Source organism: Vicugna pacos, chromosome 36, assembly GCF_048564905.1.
Source record: "Vicugna pacos chromosome 36, VicPac4, whole genome shotgun sequence".
Taxonomy (NCBI): Eukaryota; Metazoa; Chordata; class Mammalia; order Artiodactyla; family Camelidae; genus Vicugna; species Vicugna pacos.
In genome coordinates, this window is record NC_133022.1 from 2,434,885 (window position 1) to 2,462,736 (window position 27,852).

Consider the following 27,852-nt stretch of genomic DNA (forward strand, 5'->3'; position numbering starts at 1 on the left):
AATAATGTTTAGCACGAAGCAGGTGGATTAACTTGAATTTCTTTCTCTGTTGTGGGCACGTTCTCCGTGAAAGAGTGTTTGGGTATGAAAAGATGTATTTTCTTAAAATGACATCCTTCAGAATCCTTTGCTTAATACAAGTTGGCCTAAACATAAGCAGTTGTAAAGCGTCACTCAGGACTTCCTCCAAATGGTATGTTCTGCCACTCAGCACAGTGAAAAATAAATACACCTACACAAAATAATAATATTGTTATGAATTTGCTGTGTCTGTTTTCCGATCATTTAAGTTGCTGCATATTCAGCATTCGAAGGGTAAGTGGTTTAAAAATCCAACAGTATTTTTTTTTCTTTTTCTGATCAGCAAAGGGGTTAGCCAAGTACAAAATTTTTAGCAATAAAATGAAAATGCTATATATCCTTCATTGGTTTCCCAACAGCATTGTTAACACTGAGTCACATTTCTCAATGAGACCAAAGGTTTGTGGTAGAGCTCGCAGAAGTAACTGGAGATTAAATACCTGGGAGTGTCTGCAGATGGCAAAACGATTTTCATTTTGTTAAAAAGATTTAAATTCTCTGACTCATGGTGAGACTTCATAGGGACAAATAGCCTTTAAGGCGGTAGACGCTGCTTTTCATAAGAAATAGAACGTACATCTCAAACCTCCTCCAGAGAAGATAGCCAGATACGCTCCAAATTCTAAAACTTGTGCTTTCGGTTCTTCAAACAGTATCACTTATTAATACAATCTTATGGGACATTAAACCATTGCTGCGTTAGGCAAAAGAAAGGCAAATGAACAAAGCAAAAAATAAAAATAAACCTGGCAATATAGACCTTTCTGGTGTTGGAAATCCCTTCCCCAAATTCACTTGAAATGGAGGCACGACAGGCAGAGGGGTGTGCGAATTAGGAAGACCAAAAAAAATCAAAGTGAACGTGCTGTGGCTTTTCTTTCCGGAAAGATCTCTCAGTACGTGACTTTCTGGACTTTCTTCGTCTCTTCCATTCGCCAGCTGGAGCGGCGTGCCCCTGCCTGAGCGGCTCCCCTTCCAGCGGGGGCTGCGCACGGTAGATCGGGCGAAGGGACACCGCGCGATCACTCCAGTCGGAGCAGGTCCTAACTGGTTAAGCCCCGTTTCCCTCGAATGGCTGCTTGCGCCGCCCCGAGCAGCGTCTTTCACCCCTTCCCGCCCCTCCCCGCCCCTCCCCTCGCAGCAAAGCCCGCCTTCTCCCCGCCATCCATCCCCCGCCCCCCGCCCCCGGCTCCGGCCCGCGCCAGTCGCGCGCCGCAGTCCGCCCGGGCCGGAGGGACCCGGCCGCGCCACCGGGAAGGAGCCGGCCGGGCAAGGATGCGGCGGCGGCGGCGCCTCCTCCCCGGCAGGCGGCGCGCACGGAGTTAACGGAGCGGGGCGCCGGCGCGAGCCCGCGAGGCCCCCGCCCCGCGCCCCAGCGCCGCGGGGCTGACGCCGCACCCGCCGCAGGAAGCGGAAGGCGGGCGGCCGGGCGGGCGGGCGGCCGGGCGGCCAGGCTCTGCCCCGCGCTGCCATCGGGCTGTGCGCGCGCAGCCCCGCGCCCCGCGCCCGGCGCCCCGCACCCCGGAGCCAGTCCGCGCCGGCGAGCAGCGGGGATGCTGGCGGCGCCGCGCCCCGGGCGCTGAGACCCCCCGGCCGGAGCGTGCCATCCCCTTCTTGGAGGGCTCTTTGGCTGTGCGCTAGGCTGGCTACGCTGATGTGACCCCCCTCGTCTTTTTTTTTTTTTTTGAAATGATGGGGATCTTTTTGGTTTATGTTGGATTTGTTTTCTTTTCCGTTTTATATGTACAGCAAGGGCTTTCTTCTCAAGGTAAGTCTGCGCTCATCGGCAGATGTGCATTTGCTTGTGCTGTGCGTGTGTGTGTGTGTGTGCGCGTGTGCGCGCGCGCGCGTGTGTCTTCTCCACATTCAAAGAATAGCCAGGCAGATGTGGTGAGGTTCTTAGCTAGTCAACAGAGACCCCGCGTTCTGTTCGGCATTTTTCTTTAAAGTTTATTAAATAGTAGCCATGCTCGATTTGTGACGGCGAGGTGGGTTTCTCGGTGAGCACAAACACAGGGCTGTGTGATGTGTGTGTGTGTGTGTGTGCAAAGGGTAACCACTCATGCATACAAAATCATCGCGAACAAACAGCTGGGGAGAGGGGACTCTCCATGGCTGGCCCTCCTCTTCGACGTGGGCAGTATGCGCTTAGAGTTTCCTTTCTCTGGGGGCCGTGTGACTTCGTTTGCATGTGTGTTTATCAAAGGACAGTCCCCTCCGAGGACCCATTTTTTAAAAAAGGCACGATTTGCGTTGCAAGCAGCGGCAGCCTGCAGGATCCAGTTGCTCGGGACTTCGCAGGCTGCGGCTGCAGTGACCATTTCAGCGCTATGAGCAGATCCCGTCTCGGCTGCCACAGGACTGCATCACTCCTGCAGACCGAAAATGCCGTGTCCTCCTTCCTTCCGGCTTGCCCAGAAAAGTCCTTTTCAGATCCAGAATGTCTCCCGAACGTCTCCCGTCTCCTCTGAGTGTGAATACAGTTCCACTGCAGGCGAGATCACGCGGGGATTTCATGACATTTTTGAAAAAGAGACGCCGATGGTGACTCGCTTTAAAAAAGTGGGAGCAAAGTGCAGCCAGCCTGATTCAGCCCTTCGGCCCCCTCGATCCCCTTCCCCGTAGGTGCGCATTGTAGTGTGCACTTCCGTCAGCCACAGAGCCCCCCCCCCAAGACTTTTAGGGCAACCTCGGCTCCTCGTAGACTGTCCCTTAGTCAAGATAAGAACAGCCATCCAAGGCATTGCATGTTTGAGAAGTGCCTTTGGGAGACAGGGAACATCTTTTTCTTTTCCGAGTTTCACCATGACTCCATGAATCTTGCAAACTAGCCGTGCCAAGGTTGGTAAAGAGAAGGCTGGCGGGGGCGGGGGTCCTCTGGCGACTTCTTTAGTCTGAACAGTCAAGCCAAGATGTGTGGTTCTTGCGTCCCATGGTGCATGACAGTTTACAGTACAATGCTTGATGGGAACAAACAGGAAGGTTAATTTGGAATTTGGAAAGGAGGAAATACGCGCAGCTGGCAAAGGGTGCAACTTGTTTCACTGCCTCGGAATCGCAATTGCCAGCAGCCGTTTTGATATATCAGGAAAAGTGCATTTTGGCAGATAATCGTGACCCGTTCTCTGTTGCATGAAACACGCAGTGAGTCATAGATTGTGTAGGAACTTGGAGGCAAGAGGCTGTCCTCGTCTACCCGTTTGACAGATTCGTCTAAAATGTACTTCAGTGAATCCCTCAGTACGTTTCGGGAGCTACTGCAATCTGACAAAAGGCATTGGTACCTAACTGCACATCTTGGCTCACAGAGGGGAGTCATTGGCAAGCTCGTTAACCTTTCCACTATCTGGACTCGATCGGCAACAAAATGATTTCGACATGATGCCAAAAATAAGACAAGAGGCAAAGGAAAAGGGCTTGGGGGAGCCAGGCAAAGTCTGCGATGGCACAGAAGGGTTTTTGTTCGGTTTCCCGCCCCCTCAATCCCCCCATCAACTCCTAGGGACATGTAGTGCGCCCCTAAGAGACGCTGGCGAGAGTGGTGTGGATATTCCAAAAGGGTGCATTTCTGTTTTGCAGCAAAATTTACTGAGTTTCCGCGGAACGTGACGGCCACCGAGGGGCAGAATGTGGAGATGTCCTGCGCTTTCCAGAGCGGCTCCGCCTCGGTGTACCTGGAGATCCAGTGGTGGTTCCTGCGGGGGCCCGAGGACCTGGAGCCCGGGGCCGACGTGGCCGGGGCACAGGTAGCCGAGTCGCGGTGCCCGCATCCGTCCCCTCGCGTCCGTCCCACCCGCGGGCTTAGCCCGTCGAGTGTCCAGCGGGGGGCGGGGCCCGGATGGAGCCTGGGGACCCAGCTGGCGCTCTGCGTGTGGATGGCGCCCAGGGGGTGAGCATGTGCCCTGGGCACACACCACGTTAAAACCAAGGGGAGGCATGTTGTCCAGTCTTAGTCCAGGAATAGCCTCCTCTTTTTAATACTATTACTGTCAGCTGCCCGTGATGACACTGCTGTGTTGTCACACACACACACACACACCTGCTCTGGACACTCGCTGTCCCCTTCAGGGAGGGTAAGATGGGGGGCAGGAATTCCGTCGGGGTCTCCATCACCCCTAGCCCCCACCCGCGTCAGTTTCCTCTCGCGTCAGTTGTTGGTAGAGGGGGGAAGAGAGAGAGAGAGGGAAGGGGGAGACCGAGAGGAGGGGGCACCGAAAGAGGGGCGCTGAAGAGGGGGGAGAGGAGAGAGATTGGAAGGGGGAGGGGGAGGAGAAGGAGCTCTAGAGAAGAGGGGGGAGACTTAGAGGGATGTGGGGGGGGAGAGGGGGGGCTGAAGAGGGGGAGAAGAGAGAGATTGGAAGAGGGGAGGGAGGTGGGGCCGGGAGAGGAGGGCAGAGAGGGAGATGGGGAGGTGGGAGGGAGAGAGAGGAAGCAGGGGGGCGGGGGAGAGAGGTGAAGGGAGAGAGGCGGGGGGATGGGCGGGGAGGGGGGTCAAGGTGGTACCCGAGGCCACGGAGGGAGAGGGGGCGGCGGGGAACGAGGGTCCGCGTGGCGACTGCAGGCAGTTCAGCAGAAGGGCGGCGGACGGGTGGGGCCGGGAGAAAGTGTGTAGAAGAGGCCGCAGGGAGGGGACGCGGGCCCGGGAAGGCGCAGGGTCGCGTCCCGCAGACTCCCGCGCGCCGCGGGGCGGGGGGTGCTGACCCGAGCGCGGCCCCGTGAGGCCCTGGGTCCCCGGCCCCGGAGTCGGTGCGCGCCCGTCCCTAGCCCCCCTCCCCCCCTGGAGTCCCAGCCCCCGAGTCCCCCCTCCCTCCGGAGTCCCCGCCCCCGTGTCCGGGTCCCCCCGAGTCCCCCCTCCCCTCCGGAGTCCCCGCCCCCGAGTCCCGGCCCCCCGAGTCCCCCCCTCCCCTCCGGAGTCCCCGCCCCCGAGTCCCGGCCCCCCGAGTCCCCCCTCCTCTCTGGAGTCCCCGACCCAGAGTCCTGGTCCCCCAGGGTCTTCCCTCCCGTCCGGAGTCCCTGGTTCCCCCAGGTACCCCCTCCGGAGTCCCCGCCCCAGAGTCCCGGTCCCCCCGAGTCCCCCCTCCCCTCCGGAATCCCCGACCCAGAGTCCTGGTCCCCCAGGGTCTTCCCTCCCCTCCGGAGTCCCTGGTTCCCCCAGGTACCCCCTCCGGAGTCCCCGCCCCAGAGTCCCGGTCCCCCCGAGTCCCCCCTCCCCTCCGGAGTCCCTGGTCCCCCCAGGTACCCCCTCCGGAGTCCCCGCCCCCGAGTCCCGGCCCCCCGAGTCCCCCCTCCCCTCCGGAGTCCCCGCCCCCGAATCCGAGTCCCTCCCCTCCGGAGTCCCCGCCCCCGAGTCCCCCCTTCCCTCCGGAGTCCCCGCCCCAGAGCCCAAGTCCTCGCCCCCAGTCCCTTCCTTCCCCTTCCCCCACCCCCCTCCCCCCCACGGGGCCCCCGAAGCCGGCAGCGCCCCCCGCCCCCCCCCCCCCCCGGGTCCTCTCGAGCCGCAGGCCAGGCCGGGGCTGAGCATGTGTCCCCCCCTCCCCCCCCGCAGGCGGAGCTGCTGCCCGACCGGGACCCGGACGGCGAAGGGACCAAGATCAGCGTGAGTGTCACCGCGGCTGCCCCCAGCCCCGAGGGCGCCAGTTAGTGAATTTCCGGTTGTCAAAAGCCTTTTAACTTTCTGTCCCCAAAAAAGGCACCTGGCAAAGGCCGCTGGCCCCTGCCTTACCTCACTGGGTGTACACACGCCGAAGGGCATTTAGAGTCCATCCCATGAAGCTGTTTATCCTAATGGTGTAAATAACATTTGAACTAGAGAATCATTTTGCCGCCCGCAGAGGTGCGTGACACTTATTTCTTGCTCTTTTTGTTAACAGCTACGTAATTGCAGGCGTGAAGGGGCTGCAATGCTAACATCCACTCAAAAACCACACCCATAATTATCCTCCAAAAGCAAGTAAAACGCTGATGTGTGAAAACCTTCCGAGGCAGAAAAAATAATAATAATAAAGCATTCAACAGGGGGATGAAATTGTGGTAACAACTCAGCTTTCGATAGTATTCCCAATGCGTGCAACGTATTTCTAATGCCAGTGATCAAAATCATATAAATATAAAGCCAGAAGCTAACAAAAATATGAAAACATTATCGGAGGAGGTTAACCTGTTGAAAATAGAGCCGTATTTCTATTCCACTGGTTATTACTTTCCATAATTGTGCCTAAAATTAGGGAAAAAAAAGTATCTTTTTTATGCTACACTTCCAATGAAGCCATATAGAATCACTTTATACTAATAAAATTGCTCCGCTTGCAGATAAATAAGTTTCTGTTACTAGAAAGAATGTGTTTATAAAGAATCTAAAAATCCAATAACCCACATTTAAAAAAAAAACTTATTCTGAGGCTTAAAGTGGTATGAGATTGGGGTTATGTCATAACTAAAAGCATAAAAAAATGTATTGTGCGAATACAATCAAATGCTAATCTAAATGTATAATCTCAACGTGGGAGAAAATATGAAAAAAACAAGATATAAACCAGAAACTCCAATTTATATTCATAGGTTCACTGACTTCTTAGAATATTTCAATTCAATTCTCATATCACAAAAATAGTTGCTTTCAGACAGTGCTAGAAAAGCTTTGTTGGTGAGATCGATTATTAATGATGTTTTTCTTCAATATTTCGTTTTTCATACATACGTATAATTAGATTGTTTATCCACTATTCATCTTTCACCCTTTAACCACGCCTGCATCCTCCAAAGACCAGAGATGAAGCCGCTTTGCCCATCTTGACCCAGGGAGGCATGCAGTCACATACATAGTCATGCTCGCAACTGCTAACAGAATCATCTCTGCCCAGTGTTCATAGAATCCAGCTAACTGGAAACAGTTCTAGACACCAACTGACGCAGAAAGCCTTGTGTGCCTGGTTTACCTGCTGTGTGACCTTGAAACATATTCCTAAACCAGCAGTTAATTTAGAATTCCCTGGACAGCTTTCATAAATTACAGATAGGAGCTTTGTCCCCTAGAAGATGCAAACAATACTTCTGCATTCATCCAGGTGAGAGCATTTTCTAAAGGTCCTTGGGTGACTCTGCTTTGCAGTCCTTGTGGGAAATCACTGACCGAGACCCCTGAACAGTTTCCTTTACTATAAAAAGGGCTAATAATAATATAAATGCTCTGACTGCCCCAGACTTCATCAGGTGCTTCAGATGAAAACATATTTGAAATTATTAATTGCCATCCTTTGTACAGAATTGCTATACTGTATGTGTAATTTTTCACACATAAATACATACTCATTTGTATGTGCAACTCTATATGAAAAAAAAGGAACATTTTGCAAGTTTTCATAATTATCTGTGGCCATTTGAAAGTATAAAGGCTTATAGTGGAATTTTTTCTCTGTAGATCTTTTGAAACCATCCAAATCCTCAGATCTGGACGGTCTTATGAAATCCATCATCCTGTCAATCATGGATAATAGATGGTGTTTGGCAAATCTGGCTGTTCTGATAAGGGTGCTAATTGGACATTTAGCTCTATTACACATTATTTAGAATCGTGTATATTAAACATGATCTTATATATAATCTTGCTGTTTATCTGGTGTAAAAGTTAGGAGAAGCGATAGGAGAGCTCGTTCCCATTTTGAAACTCAAACCCGTGTTTAATTTGATGGCATCCCAAGTTCAGGAGCATGAAGACCCTATATCTGAGCCATAGGGTTTCAGGTGATGTCAGTCTGCACCCTGAGTCACGCCAGCTGTGAATATAGGTCCTGTATTTGGGGGGCACCCAGAATTGAAGCAGCCAAGTTGATTTTGTCAGTTCCTTTAGCAGTCATCCCAAAGTGGGGGTAAATTCTCAGATAAACTCAGTCGTTACCAGCAACGTATTTCTGTGATGTCTCAGAGACTCAGCTGAGCTAAGCAGGCGCGGGCCAATCCCATGATTGGGAAATGGCCAAGCGGGTACCAGGAGCTGGGGGCTGACAACCACGTGGCCCGTGGAACCTGGCCTCGGCTGAATCGAGCTCATTACAACGCAATCTTGCTTTCTGTTCGTAGGACAGATTAAGGAAGATCTTCTGATTTGACCACTGAGGAGATAAACAGCTTTCTGCCTGTGGCTGGGAGGCCACTGGGACACTTTAATTTTCCAACGTGATTAGTGAGCTTGGGACCAAGTTTGGGAAGGAAACCACTGGATGTAGCACTTTTTTTTTTAATTTTACCTTTTTTACCTGCAATTTTTCAGACAGTGAAAGTCCAAGGGAATGACATCTCGCACAAGCTTCAGATTTCCAAAGTGAGGAAAAAGGATGAAGGCTTGTACGAGTGCAGGGTGACAGATGCCAATTACGGAGAGCTCCAAGAGCACAGAGCCCAGGCTTACCTGAAGGTCAACGCCAACAGCCACGCCCGGAGGATGCAGGCCTTCGAAGCCTCGCCCATGTGGCTGCAAGATGCCAAGCCTCGCAGAAATGTCTCGGCGGCGGCCGCGCCCAGCAGCATCCACAGCTCTGCCAACCAGCGAATGCCGTCCACTTCCAGCCCTCAAGCGGTAGCCAAAATCCCCAAACAAAGTCCACAATCAGGTATGGATCCCCCTTTACCACCCGCAAACCTCCACAGGAAGGTGGATGAGAGCAGCCAGGTTTCCATATGATGGTTGTAAAGGCAGAGAGCCAGCTCAGTTGGAATGAGGATGCGCTGTGAGACAGACGGGGAGCAGCCCCAGGCTGTCTTCCCAGAGGGTGTGAATTGTGCCGTTAATTGCTGGCCGTGCTTCAGTGCAGGGCATCTGAGAGCTGGACTTTATTTTTTTCCCCTTCTGTATTTACACATTATAAGCACAATAAATCACGTAATGTTTCAGTGCATTACAAATGCATGTTCATTCTCTCTGCAGATTAATGTGTCAGTAGTGACCCAGATCAAGAGACCTTCACTTAATCAACACGCCAATGACAGAGGCATCCCATTTTCAGGGACCCCCATTGCCTTAAGCAGGACCTGGCGCCAAGGGCTTTTGATTGGGAAGGAGAAACTTGGGGCTGCCTGTGATGAAAGTCATAATGGGAGGAAGCGAGGCGGGGTGGAAGGCAGTAAGTGGTGCAGAGATAAGGCAGCTCCTGTCAATTGCTCTGGTGCCAAATTAGAAGCTCAGTCACACACTTCCTCGGTCAGCTGTGGAAGCTAAAGCTGTTTTGAATAGCGTTCATTTATGCAGTCACTCAGCCAATGGAAAGTCACTGAAGTTTTAGCCGTGGCCTGGGGTAAGCAGGGCCTGACACCACCCCGAAACGCTCCTGTATTTTGCTCAAACGTTTGATGCAATATTATAGGACGAAGGGACCGTAAGATATTTACCCGATCATTTTTTTAAAGTTTTTCCTCTTATATCCCTTTTGTCACTGAAGAGTTACTACTTGACACCACTATTGGTAATTAAAAAAATCATATTGCTAACATTAAATTTTTTAAAAAGCAGTCATTTTACCAGGATGATTATATATATATATATATATAAATCTTTATGTATTTAAATATATAGATATATATCTTTAAATCTTTGCTTGTAAACGCTTTAAAGTAGTGGGTGCCCCCCTGGGTTTCCTTGTTAAACCCAATGTGCTGATGGAGATGATCCGTGGTGAGTTTGACTAAGGGTCCCTGTGAGTTCGCACCTGCTTTAAATGTAGGCGAGGCGCTCCCCCAGAATGCTTTGGTCATGGCAGCTCATGTCAGTGTGGTGAATACACAGCTTAGCCCCTCTGACGCCCAGTTTTGTCTGACTTTGTCTCATCTCCCCCTTTATTATCTGTTTTCTTTCGCAAAGTAAAGAAAAAAATCATGGCTAGAATATGCACGTTATCTGCACATAATATAAGTATACATACATGCTATAAGCTATATATGCTGCATATATATGTATACCTAACGGTTATCATTTCTGTAGCCATTATTTGGTAAAGATTTAATGTCTTTGGGGACATTGCCCTCCCCTTTCATGCTATCAAAAATGCAACTAGGCATTTAAGGCAGAATTACAGAGTACCCTCAGCAGACAGTTCGCAACCTAATTAGTGAGAACGCCAGATCATGGAAGTGAAATTATTAGCCTGTGTAGAATGTTCCAAGCTGGATGCCATAAATCCGCTCTGAGAACTCAGACAGACAGATTTTTGTATTGCCAGTGAAGGATCCCAAGCATAGAATGAAATGTTCTATCTAGTTCTGAACGCGTTACTTTTTGGATTAAAAAACGTACTCAACGATTTTATTTTAACGTCTCTCTCAGTGTTGCGGTTGGTGCCACCTGGTAAAAGGTTACCTTTCTTCTAAGTTTCCAAGCACACACACTGTTCATCTTCCATCCCGTCACCAGCCTCACTCATTGCTTGTTGTGGAGGAAGGAGGAAAGAAATCAGGGGATGTGCTGATGCATGGGAGCCTTCACTCATTAAAAGCCATTTCCATGAAAAAAAAGTATCCGCTAGAGCAAAGATTCATCGGAAATGCATTTCAGAAAATTTCTCATTTCTATGTTCTTTTCTACCAGTGAAAACTGGAAAATATTTTGTAGCCATTTAGCACCATTTTCTAACTTCTCGTTCAGAAGCGAGGGCAGTCCAGCCACCCGTTTTATTTATGTGTAAGTTTCTGTGCTTGCACACGTATTGAGTAAAATACGGTATTTGGGATGGATATTTATAAACCATGATACTGACTGTGATACCCACATCCTGATTTATATTTTTGCTTTATAATTTTTCGGGTTATATTCAAATAAAGCTGATTTCAATACCCATGCTTCATTTATTCATTCACTCTCCACCCTCAAGAGCTCATCTGCCAGGCTCAGTGACGCAAAAATGGAAGACAGAACTTCCTCTCTTGAAAGAGTTTATATTTTCATTTGTGAGGCAATAAACTATTTGTAAATTCCATTGATCACTCATCTTCCATATTCTATTGAAGACAAGCCATGATGAAGACACAAAAATTAAAACCTTGCCTTTAAGGGCCAAGAGTTGCACTAGCCTTTTTGTTAACGTTTTCTTGATACAGGAGTCATGCATCACCCATAGCATATATGACACCGTGGTACCAACCTGCTACCCAAGGGCTGGTCCATTGGCTTTTTATTTTCATCATAGTTTTGACTTAGTTGACTGAATCCTTTAGGCAGAAATACCCAACTCTCAATTTCTTACCCTTTTCTGTCAAATAATTTCCATGTCTCTGTGAAGGAAAATTACTAGCTGGAAGTAACTCAGTATGTGTATATGTATATAATGTTCCAATTGTCATAGATTTTTACCAGATATTTACATGAAAAAGATGGAATCTCGATATCACAAGATTAAGAAAAGACTTAACTGTCATTTCATATGGATAACCCCATGTTTTCCCCAAAGTTAGCGAGCATGTGACTATTTCCATCCAGCGTTACCGTTATGGCATCTCTTTTTAAGTTCTTTTAATTCTCCCTCCATTTGAGAATCCACAATTAGAACCAAAATAATGAAGACAAATGATAAAGCCAACAGATGCAACTTGGCTTTTGAGCGTCTTCGTTTCTCTTCTCGGATTCTTCTGACCTCTCTGAAGAACCGCCCTGCGGATGCTCTGAGGATGACAGCCCCTGATTCTAGCAGGAAGTGGTTTCGTTCCATCTTCACAGAGAGCAGAGACTTAGCTGAGATCCCGTCCCGTCAGCACATCTCCAGATATCTCAATAAAGTACTTCTTTCAGAAGCCAGACTTCCCCTCCACCCTCCACCCTCCCCCAGTTTCCATCCTGGGTTCCCCTGTCTTTGCTCCCTTCTGCCGGTCCCCTCCCCACGCTCCTGCAGTGGGGCCGACAGAACCGCCCCTGCCCTGCCCCAGCCTGGCAGCCACACCCCCCAATGGTGCACAGCCAGCACCCCCTCCCCTGAGGCGCTCCCTCCTGGGTCCTGGGCCTCTCCATCTCCTTCCCATGTCAGTCCTGTGCAGATGCTCCCCTGTTGTGGGTCTCCTAAAACTCCCGATTCCATCTACACATCATTTGTCCTCAGATCCCCTCTCTTTCCTGAATTCTTCTTTTCAATGTGGCTCTTTTCCCATTCTCCACGCCCTGCTCTTCTCATCCATTCCCACGGTTTCAGCTGCTCACGTTTCCCTAGAAAATGTCTCGGTTCACATTCTCATTTTGATTTTCTTCCTGGAGAGCCAGACTTGGGCTCACCCTAGTCCCCCCGCCCCAGAACATCCCCCCATGTTTGCCCCAGGAGAGATGTGCAGATGGCTGACACCAGCCAGTGACACGGGGAGCCTCTTGTCCCCACCCCGAGCCTGCGCCGGCGCTTCCCACTGTGCCCAGCGCGGTGGGAAGAACCCGCACTATGCCAATTTCATGAGAGAGAATAATAAATTGTTGTTTTAGGGCACAAGGTGTTAGTGTGGCTTGCTTTGCGGCAGTAACTATTCAGGTCAGGCCCTTAAACTCAAACATTCAAAATCGAATTTATCTTACCTTTCTCCCTAAAAAGAAATGTTCTTCCTCTGGCGTTCCCAAAATCATTCGTTTTCTTTTTTTTTTTAACTGAAGTATAGTCAGTTACAACGTGTCCATTTCTGGCGCACAGCGTCACGTTTCGGTCATACACACACATACATATATTTGTTTTCATACTCGTTTTCATTATCGGTTACTCCAAGATGTTGAATATCTTGTCGTAACCCTGCGCTGTATGGAAGACGTTTTTTTAAGCTATTTTATATGTAGTAGTTAATATTTGCAAATCTTGATCTCCCAATTTATCCTTTCCCACCCCCTTTCCCGCCAGTAACCATAAGATTGTTTACTATGTCTGCGAGTCTGTTTCTGTTTCGTAGATGAGTTCGTTAGTGTCTTCTTTGCTCTTTTTTTTTTGTTGTTGTTAGATTCCATATATGAGTGATCTCATATGGTATTTTTTTTTACTCTTTCTGGCTTACTTCACTTAAAATGACGATCTCCAGGTCCAAAATCTTTTAATAACATCCCCACCTTCACAGGTCTTGGGGAAACCTTGAATACGTTCCCTCCTCTTGTGTCAGTTGCCACGATGAGTTAGCCATCGGTGCCACTAAATGTCTCTTCAGAGCATCCTTGGACAACTGCCTCCTTTGTGATCTGCCAGCATAGCCTTCGTTCTCAGCGCAGACCCACGTCTTTCCTCATCTATTCCAGCAGCTCCTCCTTGCCTGTTTTTATTGTGACACACGGACCAGATCACAACAGAATAAGTATTACACAGTTACCATTTCCAAAGAACCGCCACCACCCCGCGTGGTGCAATTTCCAGCCCTTTTGTCTCCCGATTCCCCGATCCTCACACAGAATCTTCCAGATTGCTCTTTCCTAGGAGTGTTGCCTGTATCTCTCACCGCTGTGACTTTGCACGTCGTCGCGTGGGTCCTGCCCTCTTCGCTGAGTTCCTACTCAAAGGCAAATCCTTTGAGAAAGGCTTCTCTTACTGTCTTAGAACTGGCTGTCTCCTCACTCCGATCTCCGTAGCATTTTTTATACTTACTGTGAAGCTGTATTGTATCATTTTCCCCTCTTTTCGATGCTGCGATTCCCACATGCTGGGAAACCTCAGACTCAGCCAAGAGAAGGTGGGCACCCTGAAGATAACTTCTTGGCTCCAAAGGTCACCACTTCCCTGTTCATTCCTCTAAGTGCCTAGAAGAAGTGGAACTCATATTTGGGGACAAAAGGAAACAAGGGAGGTTCTAGTAGATCTCTGATTTTATCTTTTTTTTCCTTATAATTATATTTGCATAGATAGATACCATTGCCACCATTTCAAAATTGATCCAGACGCCGAAACAGTGTTTCTGCAAGTGTGTAGTGCTGGTCACCCACCCCAGACTTGCCAGGGGGTTCGTTACAAATTCCTATTATTCCAGGACCCCACCCTGCACCTGTTGAACTGAAATCTCTGAGCCAGAAATACACATTTTTCTCTTTTCTTTTTATTGAGTTATAGTCAGTTTGCAATCTGTCAATTTGTGGTGCACAAGTCAATGCTTCAGTCCTACCTGGACGTACATGTATTCCTTTTCATATTCTTTTTCAGTATGAGCTGCTACAAGATCCTGAACATATTTCCCTATGCTGTACAGTATGAACTTGTTTATCTATTCATTTTTATATGCAGTGAATTATGAGAACCATGCCTCTAAAAAGTTCTTATAGGTGAGAGGAAAACAAATTATAGTAATATGGCATCTGCATGTGTGTGATGCTGCAAACGGCTTTTTCAGAAACTGGTCTTTTGCTGTTAATTGGGTTGTGATGGACTTTTGTGGCGCTGTTGGCTTCATTTCTGAGCTCAGCAGTGGGCACGTGTCAGAAAACTGGCCGTGGTTTCGGTGTGGTTATGTTTCCACGTGGGGGTCTCTGGTCGCCCAGCGGGAGCACTGATTCTCTGAGCTTAGAAAGATGATCAGTGTGCTTTCGACATGATGTGAACCTGAGCGCTGCTACAGCAGGTGGAAGCCGGGAGCTCTGGGCGGCCCCGTTCGGCTGATGCACATGGCAACTTTCCCAAAGTGGCCAACGATAGCGCGAACGATCTTCACAACAGATTTCAGAGCTGATGAGGGGGAGGGAGGGGAGGGTTTGAAGGGCCTGGGAGGAGATCACTTTTGTGATTTTAAAATATGAGCAAACGGTTGACTGCATCTAGATAAGAGGGCCAATTGTATAATCCAGACCTCGCTGTGGATTTTGGTTTAAATGATCCAACTTGGCTACTTACACGGGTTAAATTAATTTGATCATTGTAATTCTATCAGTTAAACGACTGCTGTGTGAATTGAGTGTCTATGAGGAAGATGAAAAATGGATTTGAGGCCCCAGGGAATTTGCTGGAGCTGTGTTTGAACCGGAATTACATAGATGAAAAGTCTATACTGACTTCTGCAGTATATTTAACTATATTTAACTTAACTCACTGAAATTCAGCTAGGTCTGTAAAACCAAGGCTCTGTTGTGAGCTGGAAGGATTTTTCAGTGCACGGCCACCTTAAGATTCCTTAAGGTTCATTTGTGATCACTAGGAGCGCTGTGATGGAGACGGGGAGCGGGATTTGCCAACGTTTTAAGCTCTTTAAGGATGTCGTGATCCTTGAGATTTGAGGAAGCTGCTGGAAAGGCAGTTTTCTGGGTGGGTAACCAAGGGGTTGAGAAGTCGCTGAAAGGACCTCATTCTGTTGGTCAAAAAGATGACAGGTCCTCAAAGAGGAGAGGCAAGGGTTCTTTCTCCCAAGGACACTGGGATGGGTGCCTTCATTTCAGCTGCAGAGGGGCAGAAATCTGCACAGAGATGCTCCCTAGACTCCTGAAGCCTCTCACCAACACAGAGAAAGTTTGCACATACTTCATTTCCATCAGTCACAGCGGTGTGGCGCTCCACTTCCTCATCCGTTAAATAGGAGCTGTAGCACCATCTTGACAGAGCTTTGAGGATTAAATGGAATTGTACACACAGAGAGCATGGCACTGATCAGCTCTCAGAGAGGTGGCAACCAGTTGCTGCATTAATATGACCAGAATGGCATGCGCTTTTCTTGCATTTTTATTATTATTAGCAGCCATGAAATGACGAAGGTAAATGGTTTCCATCGCCTGGCTCCAGTGTGGCCAATATTGTCCTGGGTGGCTGCGTGTAGGTGAGGAGTTGAAGGGGGAAGACCAATTTATTATTATTAATGAAGTTATGTTAAGTTTCATTGTTCACCATTTTTGAGCTTTTTTTTTCCCTTCTGTCACGATGCCATTAATGGGTGATAAATGTCCCCTGCATAACCACGCCATGCTGGCCACCAGCTGTCTTGCCCAACATTGTAGCCATATCCTTACTGTGCGAAAGAATAAACTTCCAAAGGAGTTTTAGGACCACAAACTCTGTGACCTGAATAAAGAACATGTCTTTGGAAGCCAAAGTTCTACACACTGGCTGACATCTTAATTAAATCCAAGCTTTCAAAAAAAGACCCTCGGAATTTTTTAAATCACAAAATAATTGCACATGTATGTTTATGTATATTTTCATATACATACATTTATGTATACATATATTACATAGATTATTAGATTATATAATACATATATTTATTTTATTCATATACAATATATGCACCTTTATGTATATTTATAGTATATATCTGATATATACTGTTTATTTATTTTATATAATACTCATATCTACTTTATATATTATATAAATATTTATATCTGTGTATATTACCTAGGTATTTAGTTATATATAGTGTTTACATCTTCTTTACATATCTTAAACATATACTTTAAATATCTGAAAACATAAGCAAGTGAGAATTTTGTTAAAAGCTTTAAAAAGAGAGAAAATCAAAATGGACTTAGAACCGTGTAATAAGAAAGGTGTAGCTCGTGGTAGGAGATGAACACAGATTTGGTTCCCAGATTCACCCTCTGCCACCTTGTTTGTTGAGTGAGCTGCACACAGAAGTCACTCTGAAACCCAGAGTCTTTATAAAATGGAAGTTGTAAATAACACATGTGCCCCAGTGGTCGTCTTCAGGGCTAAGTGACATGATGTGCTTTCAGTATCTGGTTAGTTCTCCCCTCTTTACCTACCAGGCCAAATTAAAAATTTAAATTTTAATTATTTAAAATAATTTAAATTTAATGCATTTTAAACTATTAACTAACCATGACTTAAGAGGGTAATAGAGGAACCAAATATGAAAAAATATAATGTAGAGATAAATATTACAGAGATGAAAATAAATATATATATTTATATAAATAGTTTAATATATTATATAATAAATATATATTTATATAATATAATCTATTATATAATAAATATATTTATATAATACAATGAATGGATTTATATAAATGCTATATATTGATATACTAATAAACATATTGATATATTAATAAATATATATTTATATAGAGATGAAAGAAAATTAGTGTGGAAAATTAAAACTGTAAAAAAATAATAGCTGATGAAATCAAAAGTATAAGAAGGATTTATTTAATTAATAAATGACAAAAAAAACCCACATGATTACAATTTGTGATGCAGATTCAAATGAACTTTGATTAATTAAAGAGCTAAGCAGAGAGGAAAAATTTGACCAAGGGCGATTAACATAAAATCAGACACCTGAGACTTTGAAGGCTTAAAGTGCAAAATAGGCAAATGAAAATAGCATTTTACTCTAAATCACTTAAAACATTCTGCTTAATTAAATCAAGTGTAACCAATAAGTGATTTAATAGGCGAGAATATATTTGTGTCTTATAATCAGGAAAAGAAGGGAAAATTTCAGTTTTACAGATGCAATAATTATGTAATCCACTCCAAATGACCTAGAGATGTCGAAAATGATCATGTTACAATATTGATAAAAACAAGATAAAGACATAAGTGTGAATCAATTCTTCATATGGCAGCAATAACCAAATAAAAAATCTTTGCAACTTAATATATAATCCTTAATACTAACTACAAGAAAAAGGTATAAAATATCTAATTTTTTAAAAAAGAATAACAAATAATTAGTACAAATATAAAAATCATCAGAACGCTTTGTTAAAAGAGTTTAGGTTTGAGTAAATGAGTAAACATGCTGTTTTGGGATGGACAGTCTCAGTATCGTAAATGCCAGGTGTTTCAAAAGTATTTGCTGATCTGATGCAGTCTCAATCGAAACACTAGTCATTTTTTAAAAATTGACGCATATAATCCTGCCAAAGTTTTTGAAAATCATCATGTGTCATCCAGGTTGCAGTGACTCAGACATTCAGCTGTATCAATATTTGCAGGGTGAGTTGGTACTTCCCTACTGGAGGAAAATTGGCAGGAAAGATAGGGTTTGAAATTGTGCGAGCTGTCGTCCCTGAAATGATGCTCCTGGGAGGAAATTCCAAGGACTTCGAGAGTGAGACAGACCCAGACCCATGAACCGGAATCTGCCCATGACTGGAAATACTCACCAGACCTAGAGCAGGGAAGTGTCCCAATGAACATGGCAAAACCATAGGATAAATACTAAGCACCTTCTAGAATCATGTTTTCAAAGAATGTTTAGAAGAAAACCAATATGTAACATAATGCAAAAGAATACTGGATACAATACTTTTCAGTGAAAACTAAAAAATACTAAATTTTAAATCAATCTAAGACATATGCATAGAAAAATGACAAGAAGAAACCGAATGTACATCAAACGTCAAGATACCTTACAGTTTTTTATTATTTGATTCCTCTGCTTGTGATGATAACACTTATACAATGATAATTTATTACTTTTGTTATCAGGAAAAAAGAACATTATTGTACATTTCCCAAATTTAATAATAGCCCAGTGTCAGAGAGCCCATCAGAGAGAAAACAAACTTGAAAAAAAATAAAGTATATTCAACAAAGAAACAAAGAAGATCAAAGTAAAGTAAGGTCTGGTATGATTGTGAAACTCCTGACAAATTAAAAATATACATACATGCACGTACACACATGCATATGAATATTAAAAGTTTCACTGTGGAACCGTAGCCAGGAATGACCAGCCTCATTGAAATTAAGAACGTTATATCTAATTTCCTGGAGCTAGGTGGAGAATCTGACCATCAAATTATTCTTTTTTGTTTTTCTAAACATAGTGAGTGTGATCTAGAGGAATTTATATTGTGGAAATAAGTTAAGCACGTATAAATAAAATCCATCAATAAAATGACATGCAGTCATTTTTCCTCTCCATAGCATGAATCACTGACCCCCTGGTCTTGGGGGAGAACAAAGTAGTGACCCCTGGTGCAGTCACTGGGAGCTCCAAGGAGACTTGGAAATGATAAGTATGTTTTACTTAATATAAGTGCCTAAGAACAAGCCTGAGAGAGCATTTCTGCATGAATTCCGAATCCTATAGGCATACAAAAACAAAACAAAACAAAAAAATTCAGTGTAAGTTAAACTCTCAGTCCTTGAATTAAAGCAAGTTGTAATAGCTGGAGCACTTTATCAGCTTCCTTTCTCGGGACATCTGTCCTTGCCTGCAAGGGGACAGGTGTCTTGGTCACAGCCACTCAGCCAAGCCATCCTGCACTGACACCAACTGTCCTCAGAGTTTCCTCTGTTCTGTTCCCTGAGTTGAATGTGCTTATCTATTTAAGCCTTCATACAAACACTGTGACAGCATTGCATCCCAGCAAGGTGTGGATTAATATCCACCTTCTCCTTATGAATAAAGAGCTTGCTAATTAATAATGAAAACTTCCATGCAGAAGGCATATTGAAACTCAATGAGTAAATAGTTTCAAGCACTTTAGCAGCATTTATTTAGATACCAGTAAATGTAGTGTTAATAATAAAGCATTCTTATATATGTAGCATTAAACTGAATTCTTTGAAAGCATTTGTTGTTCCACTAACGTATATTGTTCTCTCATTTTGTCAAAGCCACTCGTATTTCCATGTAGGCAGAATTGAGGAAGTATGGAGTTTTCAGGCATGAAGGCTCTCCGGGTGAGATTATGATGCAAATCAGTTTGTAGCACCAGGCAGAAGTGGTTCTGAGTCTCAGCCCCCCACCACCTACTCGCGGAGTAAACTTGAGCATGTTGTTTAACTTCTCAGTCCCTTAATCAGCAAAGTGATCCTAGCAGCCTTTCAGGACCACGGACAGAGGCAACACAGTCTTAGCTGTGGCGCCTTGATCATGACCTTCTGCAGGAAGATGGGTTCCTATGCAGATGCGTGAATGACAATGAAAATGTGCTGCTTTAAGATGCCCTTGGACTCAGCAGGTGGGAGGCAGCTTCACTTTTCTGTGTCCATTCTTGAGTCGCTGCAGACAGTAGGAACTCTGGGAGCCTGCAGGGATTTGTTGTAAGCAAGAAAATCTGGAACATTCCGTGGTGAATGGGGTATCAGCCACGCACTTTGTCAGCTAGACCTTGTGTACGTGGGCACTTTTCTCCCTCAGCTACAATAAGAGACCTTATAACTAGAATAGAGGTGAAAATTTGCTGACTGAAGGAAAGCTGGAAAGAAAATTTGAAGGGCTGCTGGCTGCCAACATGCCTGGGCAAAAAATAAAATAGGTAATGTATGTATTAGGTCAAGATGAGGCATATTTCTTTTAAAAATGGATTTCTGGAAGAAATTGGCTCTGGACCCATAAGAATCTAATAAAAAAAGATATTCTTTTCAAAAAAAAATTATAGGATAAAATTATCCTACTATTCGACCTTTCCCCTAAAATTGTGATTCAGTATGTGCAAACCTGAATAAAAACTGCATTAAAAGCTAGCCCAAGTTTTCTCCCATAGCTACTTTCATATCCTAAAGCTGGCATTTGTAATAGAGAGACAAGTCAAAGGCCTGTCTGTCCCCAGAGCTGTAAGGGACACCCCACTGTGTTTAAGCTTGGCCTCTTCACAGGGCAAAACAATTGGGGTGTTGCTTCTTTTATTATTGGGAAATTTCCATTTTTAGGTTTGTTCATGTGATCAGCATCACTAATATTCACTTCTACAAAATAAAGATTCTGGAGTCAGACTATGGGGTCACAGCAGGAGAGAAATTGTGTTCTTTCTCTCTTTTTTCCTCCTTTTGACCCCACTACATACTCAAACAAGAAAAGAAGAGAGAAGCCTTAATGTATAGACAGGTGCCCTGAAATTGTGACTCTTTCCCGTATCAAAATCAAGAGTTGGGCTCACATAGGAAATTAATCTGTCACAAAATAATCACAGCCAAGAGAGAGGATATTTGAAGAGCTGGAGAGAGTAGATGGAATAAATTGTCTAGACAGTTGTCCCAATGCTGTCCTTTCTTCTTTGAATTAAAGACCCCCATCCTCTTCTAAAGATCTTTTTGGGAAACCTAGAGCTCTGGTTCTCTCTCCCCACCACTAACTGATGGTGGCACTTTGAACCATCAACCTTTCCTGGTCCCAGATGATCAAATTTGAAATCAGAAGTTTGGGAAAGAGAAATTCATGGAAAGAGGTGAACATGTAAGGATAATGGTGGACCCACCTCTCATTCAAATATTCAAATGAATTTAGAGGAAGCTTTAAGCTCAAAAAGCTTATACTATGAAAAGTTCAAAATATTATTACATCATAAGGCATTTGGGACAGTATATGGAGCAAAACAAGCTTTACTTATTAATGTTTAGGAAAACAAAGATGTTAATGATGTTTTCATATCCTTTATTAGTTCAGATTTGGGAAAAAGAAGTTTTCTATTTTCTTTTCTCCACAGCACATCATAGCCAGTGCATTTTCTCTCAAAAGATTAAAGTAAATTTAAATAATAACTTCACATCTTGATTTAACAGACGTGGAGACAGGGACGGAAGCTTCCTTTGCCTCAGGGAGTTTCAGAAAAAGCGCATCTCAAGTTGATCTGACTGTGTTGCTGTTTCTTCATTTCTGTTCCTTTGCTTTACAACCTATTAACCATGTAACCCAGGGTGAGCTGTTCCATGCCTCCGAGTTTCATGTTCCCCATCTGTATGTTTGCTATTCAGGGATGTTGAGAGGATGAACCAAGACAATGTGTGCAAAGTGCCTACTGCGTGTTCCCTGACACGTAGTGGGTACCTGGTTCACTGTAGCCATTTTGAAGATAGATGTGAACAAGTAATAGCTCTGTTAAATATGCTCGTGATTGTAGACACAGGAAAGAAATGGGAGCCCAGAAGAGGAAGGAGCTACAAGGGAGCCAGAGGTGAGGGCCAGGCAGGCTTTCCAATCTGGTCCCACGAGGCAGGAAGATGACAGTGACCTTGATGAGATGGTGCAGGAAACGCCCCTTCTCCACCTGACCTCTGAGAATGCCTCAACCACTGTGCTCTGATAGTTTTTGTTTTGCTTTGCTTTGCTTTGTTTTAAAGAAATAGATGGGATTTTCTGATAGTCTCTGAAACAATAATTATAGATAGTGAAGATAAAATATTCCAGACTTTTTTAAGATTTCTCCTTGGCTAAACTCTCATTTGTCCCAGACACCGTCTTGAGAGATGCCTGCTCAGTGAAGGCTATGCTTTCCTCGCTATTGCAGGACGTATAAAAAGGGCTGGAAAATGGAAGCCAAGTTTCTGTACTCATTAGACTTCTGGGAAGACTTCTTAGAATTCTCCGTTTGCAAAATGAAGAAAATGCACTGCCTCCCCTCCCCTCCCCTTACGAAGGCATGGAAATTACACCTGACAGAGCACTATGGAAATCTTCAAGCATAAAAACAAATGAAAGGCGCCATTATTCAATAGGAGTCAAAGGACACCATGAAATCACATTCTGAGTCAGAGAGGCATCTCTTGGCTCTTTCAGCCTACTCCATTTCGGCATGCTATCTGTGCATTTTCTTCACATAATAGCACAATAGTATCTCCCTTTCTTCCTATTGTTTTTTGGAGGCAAAATTTTGAAACTCAGGGCATTGTTTTAAACTTTGCGAGTAATAAAAAAAAAAAAGCTAAAATGTCACTCTTGCCTTTAATGATCTTTTAGAGTAATCAGTGAGGACAAATGTAAAAATAATGATTATAAGTCAGTATAAGCCATGCGCAGGCCATAGGAGAAGCAAGATCAAAATGGCTGCTGAAGGTCAGAGGAGAGCGAGCTTACAACTAGTTGGTGGGAACAGACTCAGTGGAAAATAGGATATTTGAGGGCATGCATGAGCATCTTAGGGCCGTAATACATTATGGATAATACATTATGGCATGGAGCAAAAGAAATCAAATAAAGCAGAAATGAACGGTCCAATGCCACGTTTCACATACTGATAAGAAAAAAGAAAGTACATTAAACAGTAGTGCACAATCATTCTGCTCGTGTTAGAAAATAAGTGAAAGAAACAAATATCTTATTTGAAATTTCAGGAGTGTCCTCAAAGGAAATTAGAACTCAGGGCTTCTGACTGCAATCCTGAATCTCATTATTTTAAAAAGAGTAAAATGTTTCTATCCATAAAAATAAGAGTAGAACATGACAAGTTGCCAAAGTTTGCATTTTATTAAAAAAAATTGATTTTCTCCAGAATAGAATAGAGTGGAATGTTATGTTTGCTAAATAATAGTTAGATCCAGGAAAGTGTTCATCTGAATGAAAGTGACTGTGAACATTTGTTAAAATCACACAGGACAAATGATAACATTTTAGAGGCTCAGGTTTCACTGTCTAAACCTTTGGGATTAACAAAGATAAAGGAGCACATATCTCTTCATTCAAGATATACACAAACCCTAGAAAGAAGAGAAAAACAATCAGTGATTTGATGACAAAACAGATTTGTTTTAGAATTGACTCTACAGGAAAAAAAAAACTTGTAATTGACTTGACAAGGATAAATTTCATTTAATTAAAAATATGCTAGGAATTGCATTACCTAGAGTGGATGAATGATTACAATCTGACAAAAAAAAAGTGATGTGTTGCAATGGTTTATTGCGTATCTGATGGCAGTTTAAAAGTTTAGTCTTAATATACCTTTCACAGTATATCACGGGGTTTGCTTCCAGTGATACCACGCAGGTAAATTTTGTTTTAACTTGCACATCCTGGACATAACATGATGGGAGATGCTGGGTCAAAATAAAGTAGCTATTCCCTTTGAATTTTGAGAAAGAAGCCTTGTAGTACACAATTTCAAGCAATTTGAGCCAATCTACCATGCTCATGCTGAAAAGGGAACCATTATTTCACAAAGTACCTTTCTTGAAGAGTGAAATTTTTTTTCCTTGGTTTTGTTGTTTTTAGCATTTTTTTAAGTCTTTATTCAATGTCAGGTGTACTTGGTGTCAAGTCAGGTGTTGGAAGTTTGAAGAGCCACGTAATCAATTTTTTTCCCTTTCTTTTTTTTTTCAATTAAATAAATCCCCGTCAAAAATCTCTCTTCGAAAGAAACTAAGAGCATATATCTAATTTTGGAAAGCCCTCTTGCTAAGTGGATTGTGTATATTTTCCTTGCAAAATATTTGTACTTAGAACTGCATAGGGATCATATGGTTACATTTTTTACTATTTTGCACTTTTGAACCTCATCACCCCCCCTTGAATGAAGCAACGCTCCCCAGAGACCCACTACGAACCTCTGGGTCTTCTGTTAGTAGATTTCTGTGTTAAATGCATGGCTCACCCCACGAATGAAGGCAAATCAATGGCAGAATGAAAGTAACGTATCTGAGAACCAGTATTGTGGGTTAGAACTCCCAAATATTTACTCTACAATGTGACCTTTTGAGAGCATGTGTTTCCACCTCAATTTCTATCATTGCCAATGTGGACCTGAATATGATTTAGCTGAAATGTGTAAGAGATTGATTATTCCTACCGTCACCCCTCTTCAAACTTTCTAACATTTGTTGAATTTAAAAAAAAACAAAAACAAAGAAAGAAGAAATGCTTTGAGGTTCATTGCATTTTTGTTTCTTCCTACTAAAGGTATTAAATACCTCATGTGTAGCTGACTGGATTAAAGTATGGGGAGAAAAATGCAAAAATACAATTTAACCTTCTCCCTTATGGAGGCTCAGAGCTCTTTCAAAAATGTCCAGTTCTTGGCAGCACTAACTTTTTCTTCAGATTTGAAGGCTAAAAAGTTGAGCAAGGTTTTCCTCTGAAAGCCGGTGCTCAGATGCACCCATTCCAGGGCGTGTTCTGCTCGCCCTTAAGAAGCCTACTGCTCTCTCGGTCTGGGTTTCATCCCCTGTGGCGTTATGTTCACACCGGATAGTCAAACAGAGAATGTGTTTTTAGGTACCAGTCTAGGAGCAATCCAATGACTCTAGAGTCACGCGAGGAAAGAGCATTTGGGTTTGTTCCTCTCGGGGTTCCCAGTCGTGGGACGGCGATGTTTGAGGACAGACAAAAGCAGACAAAGACCACTTCCTGGGACTGAAATCCTCTGTATGTGTTGTCGTTTGCAGTGCATGCCAAGACATTCATGAACACCAGAGCCCAAGCTGGCGAGCTAATTAAATATATATCTGTATGTGTTTAAAACAGCCTAATAAGGAGCATTGGAAATCTTCGAGATGAGCGAATATCTTATAACTTCTTCCACAGGTGCGTGGATAGCTACAAGCCATGGACTTTCTGTCCTGCTTCTTGTATGTGGCTTTGTGAAGGGTGCTTTGCTTTAGTCTAAAGTGCTGACTTTGTTCCAATATCACTTTCTCTTCTTAAAGCAAAGAGCAAATCGCCTGTAAAATCTACGGAGCGGACAGCAAAGTTGACCCTAAACTCCAAGCACCACCACTCTGCACCCACTGCTCTCTAGTTACCCACCCAAGGAGCGCCTGCCTTCGGAAGCATAAACGGAGAGGCTGCCTCACGCTTTGTTTATAATCTTGGCCAAATCACTGATCTTTCATTTCAAGAGAATTAGTGTGACGTGATAGGACATTTTTTTCTCATAGCAAGATCTACTTTTTTTTTCCCCCCCGTTTCTGTCGGATACTCAGAGCATCATTTCACTGACTGCTCAGGGGTTGGCCTGACCGTCATCGATAGTGAATATTTACTGCAGATCCCACTGGTTTCCTACTAAAAGATCCATTCCCTGCAGGAAATGAGCAGAAATCACAAGGCTACAGAACACAAACTATCACCAAACAAAACCCCCGTTTGGGGGCAAGAACAAAATTATCCACGCTGCAAGTCAAGAAAGAAAACATTGTCTTAAATAAGGAATAATAAAAGAATTTTTTTTTAATTTTCCCTTTTCTCTTGGGTTTTGGGGTTTTTTTTTTTTTCCTTTTTCTTGATGATACTTCTTGTATGGTGGCAAGTGGTGATTTCGGCCAATCCCTGTCAATCCTGGGAGTTCATATAAAAACATTCTGAGTGTTCTAGATTTCAGTGCATTTTGATTCATTTTGCAATTCCTGTATATGCCAATGACAAATTCTGTAAATTGCTTATAGTATGTGTGAAATAGCATCAAAGTAGATAGACAATGACCCTCATGCAAGCTGATTTTTATCATTCTATATATAAATATAGACATATGAATATCTGTATGTTGGGCCATCGACCAACCCTTTTTTGATAAAGCATTTGTTTTTTCACTTACAGTTCATACATTGTGGGACTTTTGTAATGCACTGGTGCACTTCCACAGGTTTGACAGTTGCAGATGGTCCTGACTGCCCTCTGCTTCCTTCTGGAAAATGCATCTTCAAAACTGTATCGGTCTCTGATAAAGGAATTGATTGTGTTGTGTGTATGCTGTGTTGGAATTTGCTACGTTCCTTTCTCTATGGTGTTTATTCGGGTTTGAGGATCTTTTGACTCTGAAGAATGTATGCTCTCTGGTTTTGACAGCCATTCCTGGATGGTCATCATTTTTATTGTCAAAGAGCAATGTTGTCCCTGGAAAATTTGCCTCGGAAATGGGGATGGGAAAGGCGAAGGGGTCATCACGATTCCTTAACTTCCTGGAAGAACACTTCTCACTGTGGCTAAAAGCGCTGCTTCCTTTGAACCTTTATGATTTTGGCGAGCTTTGTCATTCTGTTATTTGCTGCTAATTACATTTTCATGTCTCCTAATTAAAGATTAAAATTCAGTTGTTGGTAAATCTAGTATGCAAAAGATGACTGCAAATCTCTGACTAAAGAAGACGGTGTGCTCCGTTTTCACTAGTTGAGCGAATTATAACATTAAACATTCCACTCCTATTTTTGGCTTTATGGTCATTCAGACTATTTGAATTAGAACCTGTTTACTACTCTGGCAAAGAATGATACGCAGAATTCTCAGTGTGTTCCATACGCACTATGGAATAGACACACCGAGGCAGAAATGACCTAAATTTTCCTTCCAGAGAGATTCTTCCATTTTCTTTCATAACAAACCAGAAGATCATCACTGTAGGACTGTCAGCGGGAGCCTAAGGTGTTGGACTGAAGCTTGAAAGCAATGAATACCTCTGCTTTTCAAAGGTAAATGCATTGATTTTCTGCAAGTCAGTTACAAGCAATCTGCGTATTTTCGTAATATTCTTGACATCATCTTCTGAGAAATAATGTTCCATGCTGAATCTTTTATTAGCATCTTTTTTGTTCATTTGGTTTATTATTTCAGTCTAATGAGAAAAATAAATAAAAGATGGATTGCGCTATTTTACTAACCTAGAAATTTATTTTCTTTCAAAGTTGAATGCTTAAAATACATAAAATACTAAGATAAATATTATTTATTAAGTCTATCTGGACTCTAGACATTGCATACATTCAAGCATAAATTAGTGTTAGAAATTCAAATCCAGCCACACTGGGAAAATTCACTGTGTAATTTATTTTTACCCAAAATTCAGGTCACGAGATCAGTCAGTTCTAAAACAAGACAGCCACGTATCTTTATCACTGATGCTCACCATTCCCGCTCATAATAAAGGACATTGCACAGGCTTGCTAAGAATTTTATTAGACTCACAGTGTCAGGGTCCTAAATAATGAAGATTTCTTTGTCAATGCACCACCAAGAGTCGGACTCACTGGCTTCTTTGAGAAAGAACATGGCATACAGTCTGTTCCTCCAAACTGAAAAATTTAATGTGGAAACTTCAATATTGGAACAGAAGACATAACCAATTAAAGACACGTCTAGTGGTTTTCACCTTAAATTGTGTGCCTCTGGGATTTCATTACCTTGTATGTAACCATGACAGTAGAAACAAATAAAGCTTGAAAAGTACGTTATATGACTTTC

The 27,852-nt window shown here is 43.7% G+C and overlaps 1 protein-coding gene across 6 annotated transcripts; it reads left to right on the forward strand.

Moving 5' to 3' along the window:
• The first annotated feature begins 1,265 nt into the window (after positions 1-1,265).
• On the forward strand, positions 1,266-27,837 carry VSTM2A (V-set and transmembrane domain containing 2A). Of its 6 annotated transcripts, none has more exons than XR_012067380.1 (6): positions 1,266-1,849; positions 3,661-3,827; positions 5,627-5,677; positions 8,348-8,687; positions 25,065-25,203; positions 25,326-27,837. XR_012067380.1 is itself a non-coding variant. In XM_072955538.1 (5 exons), the coding sequence occupies exons 1-5, from the start codon at positions 1,771-1,773 to the stop codon at positions 25,415-25,417; spliced, it is 729 nt and encodes a 242-aa protein (XP_072811639.1). In that variant the 5' UTR covers positions 1,266-1,770; the 3' UTR covers positions 25,418-27,837. The 6 variants fall into 6 exon arrangements, 4 of the variants coding, with proteins under 4 accessions (XP_072811639.1, XP_072811640.1, XP_072811642.1 ...); XR_012067379.1 differs by lacking the exon at positions 25,065-25,203 and having other exon boundaries at positions 25,326-27,083; positions 27,458-27,837; XM_072955538.1 differs by lacking the exon at positions 25,065-25,203.
• The last annotated feature ends 15 nt before the right edge of the window (positions 27,838-27,852 follow it).